Raw genomic sequence first — 9844 nt, forward strand, 5'->3', positions numbered from 1 at the left:
GCACGCTTCCCAACTCTACGAGTTAAAAATGGTGTTATACGATCTTTACCCAGCTTGGTTGTTTGTAACAGAGACCTGTAAGAAAGTAATACGACTAAAACTGTTCAGAATTTTAGTGTTGTAAAATGTTTAATGTGTTTAAATTATCCTACCAGTATAATTGCAAAAATAAAAGTACTTTGTAATATCATTAATGAAAAATACATATAATTACGATATTATTGTATATTCGTCGATATCACAATGTATGGTGTTTTCAGGTAAGCATTGGAGTTATTGTTACCGTCATCACACATTGGGTAGTAGTACTTTATTATTTGACTGAAACAGGACTGTTGCTAAATTCTCCTTTAGAGTCCAATCTCCCTTGTACAGAACGGAATATGGAGTTCCTGACTGGGTAACTTTGTTTAACTTATAGTTAGGGAATATGTGCTGTATTATTACCAAAAGGGGGCGTTGTGGTCTTTAAGAACCTATTTGATCAGCAAACAATTCTCAAATGCTTTTTTCTGGGACATATTCTAGTGTAAGATATTGTAGGCAAAAATCGTATATTACTAGGTCATACTCATCTATTTAGTAGTACAAAACTAATGAAACATTACTAATATGAGTATTTACGATTTAGTCGACAGCGGAATGTATATTTCTTAATGTGTTCAGGTAAACACAGGTGGGTCTTTCGAGAACCATTTCGATGTTTAGAACTATAACATTTTATTCATATTTTTGGACCAATTTCAGTATTCATAGTGCACTTTTTAATTTTGCTATTTAATATCATTTTTCATTTAGGTGTCTCATAAAAGGACTAATCTGTTAGCATATTTCAAAGGACAAATTTTCGAATTCTTGACAATGACGTACGTAATCATAATTTTTTATCATCATATAGCTAATTTAACACGGATTCGGTAGTTTATAATTTGTTCAATTTCTTATATTATTTTCTAGTGCACGGTAATTTTATTAAGCAATTTAGGGGATCACTTGCAATCCTTTGTTCAAAATTTGGCACTAACATAATATGGCAACATAATGCTTATAATTGGCATCTCAGTGACATCGACCTTGGTGTGAAAATATGGCAACACTCAAATTTATTAATCTTGGTCTACTTTTTTTTTATTCGAAGTGTGTTCATTTCACATTTGCTATGATTGTATAAAAGATGAATGTACTTATTTTGAAATTGTATTTCACAACTTTGTCGATGATACGCAGTTGATCCCCAAGCAGTTGGCTTGGCTTAGCATGCTCAATGTTGCCATTTAAGTGCCACACAGGTGATTAGAATAAGTTGCTGGCATTGATACAGTTTATCTTATTGATCTCAATACTCGCAAGTTTTTCTACTGGCAATATTTACTTTTAAAGTTCCTATGGTTTATCGTGGTTAGTCGTCGTTTATTGCTAGCATCTCTCGAGGGTTGCCAGTCCTATTTCATTTTAGATGTCGGTATAAATGTTCACTTTTTCGTTTATCGTAAATTTTTTATGGTTTTTACTGTTCAATTAGCCAATTATATTATTCGATGTCTCCATAGGAGAAGCTTTTAGATGCGCATGTTTTCACTCGGGATTGGTACCCACGATCACTGCAAACACAAGGGCAACAATCGTATATGTTCCAAACGAAAATATACGAACACGAACGACGTATTCCAAATTGTGACCAGTTTATTGCAGATGCGGACCATCATTACATCAAATTGTCGCAATACTAAAGATTGTGTTTGCAGTCACACCTGTGTGGCGCACTCGTGGACGAGCTCTAAAGATCGCATATTTCTACAGGCTCGAGGACGAGTGGGTGCCGGAGAAGGACGTGGCGCGCGTGCGGCGCGTGGAGATCGCGGCGCTGCCGGCGCCGACCAAGGCGCGCCTGTACTCGCAGTTCTGCGCCGCGTACCGCGCGGCCGGCGCCGGGCCGCGGCGCGCCTTGCGCCGGCCCGCGCCGCGCCGGCGCCGCGCCGAGCCCGAGTGCCGCGCCGAGCCGCTGCCCTACCGCGAGGACGCCGCGCCCGCGCCCAGCGGCGCCAAGAAGCGCAAGATGGGCCGCCGCCACGGCGGGAACTCCTTCTGGCCCTGCGGCCGATAGTGCGCCCGGCCCCGCACGGCCGCCCGCCGCGCGCCGCCGCCCGAAAATACGAGTTTTATTTTTCGAGCCCGGGGAGTGTTCGATTATTTTTCGCGAACGATTCGCGTTTTGATGTTCGAGTATTGTCGTTTTGTATTATTTATCGCGCGAGCGGGACGTATTTTCGGGCGCCGGCGCCGTTCCGGTCGCTCCGTTCGAGCGAGACAGATGTTGATTCGGGCCGCGGCCGACGATATCCGACTTAGGAAAATTCTCGCCAAAGATTGTTGAGGTCCGCGACGCGGTTTAGACTGCTTATACAGCAGAGAGTTAAATTTTATTCACAAGACTGATGCTTTTTTATAATGATATTGAACGGTCGAAGTATCGAGCCTTAACGCGTCCGTTCATCCTCGTGGCGGTGAACGCGGCGCGATCGAAACGTGTACATAGTTAGTTCCGAGTGTATAGTGAGTACCGAGTTCGTATTCGATGTAATATAGGCGAGCTAGTGTATAGACGCACAGACGGTTAGTCTGCTAGATAAGTTAGTGTAAGAGAACGACCAGCGATACGCATCACTGCCAACCTGTACATAGAACGTATCGTATATCGGTTTAGCTTAGTATTCGATTGATTTCGCTTTTAGTTGTAATTCGGTCCCCGCGTCTCGTCGCCGGACAAGCCTCCGGGAAGTGCCTCGTACAGCACGGTACCGACACGGTGTTCACTTACTGTCCTACTCATATCAGACGAAACTCGCTCATAGACTTACGAACGATATTGATATATAACGCTACGGAATCAACAGCTGTCTGAACAGTACCGATACACTGCCATTACTCGTGTTACAACGTGTTAACCTCGACTATACTGTTAGCAATAACTTTGTGATAAGATTTGTATTGATAAAATTATAACCGATGTTCGTTTCCACGCACAAGATTAGCCGTATTTTTGTGTGATACATAAATTTTACATTTACAATAGCGTAGCGGTGATTTTAAAGATATAGAGTGGAGTTCTATTACAATATATGAGATGTGAATATGTTTGTTAAATGGACGTTGACCGTTTGTAGTACAATCGTTTTATATAAATAGTTTATTTCATTATAATGGCGTACGATCTGTTCACATGACACGGTTGGCGCCACTGAAGTAGAAATCCTAGACTATTTAAAACTTAACAAAAATTATATACTACAAATAAGATGACTTCCAAACTCAGTGTCGCCACCTGGCGAGCCTCACAGATATTGTAGCCGTTAGATAATTTTGTTGAAATTGTACGCATTTACCAACAACAGATACATTTAATGTCTTCATAGTTAATCGAATGTGATTCTAAATTACGCCATAATTATATCGTAAGCGTGTTTGTTGTTTGTAAATGTGTGCGTGCATCATTGTATTGTATATAATCATTAATATAGAAGATATTGTTGTACAAACGGCGCGTACTGTGAAGATAGTAAAGGCTATGTGAAAGTAATAATTATTGTAGCGGCAAATGTCTTTAGATCATTGAAATAAGGAGCCTTGAGATGTTCAATAATAATGTAAGCTATTTATGGTTATAGACATATATGACCTGACAAATGTTCTAAACTCCAAATTAAGATCGTATTTTTGGACTACGAATTCGTCATTAATGTTTAGGAGTAACACCAAATTGTAATGTTCATTTTATAATATCGTGGAAGTTTCCATGATCTAAGTGCATTTATACAGAAAAGTTCCGAAATGTGACTCCGAATGTTTTTATAGTATAGCTCAGTTCGTAATACATGCCAATGATTTAACGTCAATACAAAGTTTAGATGTTAAAACGTTTTTGGATGCCCCTATACAGAAGTTGTCAGATTATTAATGCCTTTTAGCCATAAGGGATTTTACAAGTGAATATAAAATTGTGTTCTGTGCTCACACGATCTCGCTAGTATTTTTTAGTTAGTGCCTATAGCGTTAAGTTAGGACGAATAAATTGTGTGAACGTGGTGTTATCTTAATTAATATAATACAAAAACACCATAACGTATTTTTCAAACTATCGCTTATCGTAACAGGAACGGAGATTTTATTAGATTCATTTAGTAGTGTAAATCGGCCCCTAGACTAATAATGTGAAAATTGAATGTGTATATTGGTACTATAGAGGGAGGGTCGGGCGCGGGCGTGTCCGTGTCCGCAGTCGGCGGACACCCAAAGAAGTGTTTAGGAAAATTTCTCTAGTAGTCAAGTTGGTGCCTGATTGTTCGCGTGTTTTAGGGGATCGTATGCTAAACGTACAGACTTCCTTTTGGAGCGTTTCCAACGTACTGATTATTTTTTTAATGAATTTAAAAAATTAGACTAATTATTTTTTTCGTCAGCACTGATCGTAGTGCCATATTTTATTGGCTCGCTTTTTAATAAATTATTTTTGTAGTGAAATTCGACACCAAAATCAGAAAGACAAAATGAGTTTTGTTGTTCTATCCGTAACAGAATGGACTTGATTATATGATCTCAGAATCGGCAGTGTAACAGATTAATGATCAGAATGTATGAGAGGATCCTTGTTATTGCGATGCGTGAATGTTACTTACGATGCGTCTCTGTCGACGTGTTAAGTGTCGCTCAATTTAAATTTTATTTAACTAGAACAAAGTTAGACACACAAACAAACGTACATTTTGGCCTATCAAAATGCTTGAGTACAAATTTCGTTTCGCTATATACGACGCGATAAGATGTCTAGTGTTTGGCAAATAATCGGACTAAAATTAATTAGATTAGTGATAGTTGTTCGAAAAGTAGTCAGAGATGATATTTTGTGAACGTACCTCGTCGGGCGAGACGATGAAATTATATCGAAAATACATTGATATAGAAGTATTGGTAAGCGCGAAAAGATACAATATATTTTTATCACTGCCACAATAGTCATAGTTGTCGTGTCGATGTGGTTTCAGTTTGGTTTTGCATGTCCGTGGAGCGCGCGACCGTTCACACATTGCTCAGCGAATAGTCATTTTAGTTAAACCGGCGGGCTCACTCGCATGCAAAATCGTATTACGTGACAGAGTATACAACGGGGAACAATGGTAGCCGCTGCCAATGTTGTGTTGTACCCTATAGTTTGTGATTGAGTTAGTGCCGTGTGTCCACTCAGTACCCACTCAGTGTCCACTCATCCACTGATGTATGTGAAGTGAAGGCGTGAAACACATTACAGCCGTGATGCAGACGCGCTGAACGTTGCTACGGCGAACACCTATATAACAACTGCTTTGTACATTGTAGTTTTTATCTATCTGTTCGCACCTACTCAGAAATTGATGGAATGTAAATAGTTAAGTATTTATTATTAAGTATTATTCTGCATAGTACTGTAATTTGCTTCGCGCCTGGTCGGGCCTTAGGGAAGCGAGAGCAGCGGCGAGCCCGGGACAGAGCGTTGCACGCTCGCCCGGGACTAGGCGTCCGGGATTCGAGTCCCGGACACGGACCGGGTTCAGCCCCCGGGTGACGCCGCGGGGATAGTCTAGTGGTAATTCGCAAGTTGTCTTTCAAACACGTTTCCTATATGATGCGTTTATTATATGAATGTTCTCGTTTATTGTAAATGTTTGAATACAATAGTAACTATGTGGAGCCTGTGTATTCCAAATAGTGTGCACTACTTATTCAATTTGTAGATATTTAATTATATATAGTATAATGTTTAATGCGTTGTCTTATTTGCTTATACCCTATGGTGAAATCGGTGAAATTAATTATAATTTTGAACCCACGAGCTGATGGGTAATCTACCTCAATTAATTTATCACACATTTGGGCATAATAATAGTGAATGTTAATTTAAATTTGAAATTTGTTCAATGTAGTGATTATTAAGGATTTTTTTCAATAAAATGGTTTGTCCACCTGTCACAAGTACTGTATCTTATATTAAATACATATTGTATGATTGATAAAAAAGTGTTTTATTATATTATTTGAACCTTGGCTTAAAACAACCTTGATTAGAAGCGGTAAGTATATGCAATGCAGAAACGACCTTACGATGATTGCACCTTAAATTCGTTACGAAAAAAGTATCTACGACTGTATCATTCAGGTTGATTACACAGAATATTGGCGACACTATTTAAATACCGATAAAATATACTAAAACGAAAAGTAAGCGCCAAAGAAATCATAACTGAACTAAATTCTGCTCAACTGTTGACTACTATACCCCTGTAGCCGATAGTTGTAAGCACAGAGTAATTTAATTAAGGATCAACGATTTGGGAGTTGGTCATTAAGAATTTTAATTAACTTTTGTCTTTTCTCATCTTACACCTTAAATACGGAAGTGGTAGATACACAAAGTCTATTCCGTTTATGTGACCAGTGACACGGAAACCTCATGCGCGACATTTTATTTTTAAATAGGTACTACTTCCGCACCAAGGATTTCTCTTGTATCACAGCAACAATTACTTTTATAAATATACAAACAACGGACACAATGTAAGTACAATTAGACCCAAACAATTATCTTTGAACAACACACCAACTGTCAAAAATGCTTTTTGAAGAAGTTGAAAAGTCTTATCGTAAATAAATTAAATTAACCCAGTCGAAACAAACTGTCACTCGTTTTATCGGCAAAGGAAACCGTCGTGATGTAATCTGGCACTTGTGAGAGGTTTAAAGTTCACATCTTGGTGAGATGCAGTCTTCCTCCTGTATTTGGCCAGCGTGGACGACCTGTCCGGTATTTTACCCCCACTTTGAAAATTGAACCAAGTTATTTACTCATTTATGTGGAATTCAGACACATGATGGTCAATGATACAGTAGGTTAGTTTACCGCCAGGTCCGAAGGTTGGGCCAGTAAGAAGAGCCGCTAAGATGCTCCGGGTCCCTATTTTTAATAGTTTACACTAGATCATTTTTGGCCAAAGTTTATTGCAATGCAGCCAAATCATAACGTATTGCTGCACTTAACATTCAACAGATGGCGTTACTTGTATCGTTTTTAATATTTCAATACACAAGTAAAATCTTTTTTTGGATAGTTAGGGCGCTTCTTCGTTTGTCCTGCAACTTTGGTAGCGCAATTGCAATTAAAATCTTGAAAGGTTTAATCTTATACGCTACTTAGTAATATTTTGTATCATATCATGAGTAACGCACCACCACACGAATAATTTGCATTAAATGGCACATGTTAAAGATGATTTTGATGATGATTGTGGGTCATACAAATGTTTGGTAGGCATCCGATCCGAATCCAAAGCAGACTACAACCATTTATTTTTGACTACTCAAAAGTTATTGTAAAGGTAATTTCTCCATCACAAGGTATCACGTGCTTTAATGATAAATAAAAAAATCATAAAGATACCTAGTAATTTCTCGAAGTACTTTTTAAATGACTACTTAATCAATGACATTGAACAATCAGTATCATCTCTCTTAGTCGTAATAAACGTGTGGAGAGATCCATACAGTAAACATCATCAAAGTTTTATCAGGAATGATTTCTTACTTCATTCAGTTCAGAAGATTATAAGGAATATTTGTTTATCAGTAGGTAAGTACTTACTGAAATGTCAAAAAACATACGTATTATGTAATTTCCGTATTGACAAATAATTGAAAACTTGACCCAAAATTATAATATTTAAGTAGGTAACTACCTAAAGTACTTACTTGTTTACCGCATAAACTACGCATTTGCATCGACGAAAACGAAAACTTAGCATTTCCTACAAATCAAGGTGAGTCGCAAGTTTCCAATTTCAGTGGAGTTATGAATCCTTTGATTAATATGATCACTATGTATAGGTACGTAGGTAGCCCGGGAACGCTTGCTACAAATGTTTCACAAGGCAACCCGATACTGGCCAGGTGTCGTCAAATTATATTTTTCATTATGCAGTTTGGAAAGTTCTGGAACATTTTTAATTAAGAAAGATTAAAAGGATTTATAGAGTGAATGAAAAAGAAAGCACATCTTGTTTGAACTGTCGATTACGTTTGCAGAAATGAAGGTATCAGCAATTTTAGGATGATAAGGAGTAGGGAATTATCAGAAATATTATCGAGTGTTATTTGGAGTCAGAGAACTATTTCAAGCAACTAACCAAAAGAATAATAAAACAAGGTACTCCTCGTTGACTTACTCGATTGAACTAGGTATAACTTCACATAAAATATGTTTAAAAATATTGGCCAGAATTTGCGATAATCTATAGCTAGCTACGGCAAAGGCTATAAAACTCAGCCTTTGCCTTGTACCTAGTTGTCTATCTATACATTATTATTCAGTTGTGCTATAAATTAAAAGAATCAAAGGCAGATAACCGAGTATTTATGTGTAGATTCAGATTTGTTGAATGTGAGAACCAGAGCAACGAAATCTGGGTAGTCGAATATAGATCAACAAATTCATGTCATATAAAACGAAGAAAAATGTATTTAATACATAACTGGCTGAAATTCAATAAAATCTGTTACTAGAATAATGGTAATGCGTTTTCAATAATGTTCAAACATGTCATAATCCATACTCCATACTAATATTATAAATGCGAAAGTAACTCTGTCTGTCTGTCTGTCTGTCTGTCTGTCTGTCTGTCTGTCTGTCTGCTACTCAATCACGCCTAAACTACTGAACCAATTTGCATGAAATTTGGTATGGAGATATTTTGATACCTGAGAAAGGACATAGGCTACTTTTTATCCCGGGAAAATGACGCCTTTCCCGGGAAAATTCAGTTGACGAACGAAGTCGCGAATAATCAATATTTTAATGACATTGAATTAACAAAATTCCGTTGTCATGGCAACTGTTTTAATGGCGGATATGCCTTAGCCCGACTTCGTTATATTAAGAGATATAAATAATTTTGAGAATATTTTTCGTGAAAGAAAAGCATATTTTATATCATCACGCTACGACCAATAGGAGCAGAGTAACAGTAAAAAGTGTAACAAAGACGTGGAAAATTCTGACCCATTCTCTTTTATGTGACGCAAGCGAAGTTGCGCGGGTCAGCTAGTCCTATATGAATTATTATTCAGAATTCGGATATGACGCGGTCATTTCCGATTGGGATTTAGAGAATCTGTCGGCATAATGCTGCCAGGAATTTGCATAGTGCGGTTATGTTTCACCAAATAGTGTGATTTATGAGCTTTGTGAAATGCTCTACCATATATCGCGGTGTTAAATCATAGAGTAGAGGTATTAGCCGCAAAATTTGGAAGTACCTTTCATTTATGAAAGGCAGTAAAATAAAAAAAAACAATAAATTTGGTTGAAAAACCCAATTTATTAACAAACAACTTTAGAAGAGTGCTTTACTTTTGCATATTGCAGTCATCGCTGATGTAAGACCAAGAAATAAATAACAATATCAGTTACTAATTAGGAACAAGAAATAGTCCATTCCGGCGGCGCCTTGAAGAGCCTCCCTAGTTTCCATTGGCGGGTTCTATCACAAAATAAAGCCTGAATAAGGTAATAAACTCTATTATTTTCTCTCGTTTTGTGGCTTATTCTGTCCACCTGCCAGACAGTTGTAAATTAAAACAGCTGCTAGTTATTAAAGAAGCGAGATTGTGGTGTCAGATTGTTCTGCAGATAAGTTAACGATGATGGACAAACCCTTTTTTAAAGGCTTTATTAATGTATCTACATTTTAAAGTCAGTTTCATTTAGTCAACCGCTAATCTCAAGTTAAAAATGATCCACCATCCAATGACCAAGTGGTAAATG

At 37.7% G+C, this 9844-nt stretch overlaps 1 protein-coding gene across 3 annotated transcripts in view; it reads left to right on the plus strand.

The window, feature by feature from the left end:
* jing (AE binding protein 2 jing) overlaps positions 1–5795 on the plus strand; it is a 131521-nt gene extending 125726 nt beyond the window's left edge. For 2 of the 3 annotated variants that reach the window (XM_076116502.1, XM_076116503.1), the window contains exon 6: positions 1801–5795. In XM_076116502.1, the coding sequence (XP_075972617.1) occupies positions 1801–2104 (304 nt within the window). In that variant the 3' untranslated portion in view covers positions 2105–5795. Of the gene's footprint in view, positions 1–260 lie in introns of all 3 variants that reach the window. The other variant, XM_076116504.1, reaches the window with a different exon arrangement.
* The last annotated feature ends 4049 nt before the right edge of the window (positions 5796–9844 follow it).

This window comes from Anticarsia gemmatalis, chromosome 7, assembly GCF_050436995.1.
Source record: "Anticarsia gemmatalis isolate Benzon Research Colony breed Stoneville strain chromosome 7, ilAntGemm2 primary, whole genome shotgun sequence".
NCBI classification, from domain to species: Eukaryota; Metazoa; Arthropoda; class Insecta; order Lepidoptera; family Erebidae; genus Anticarsia; species Anticarsia gemmatalis.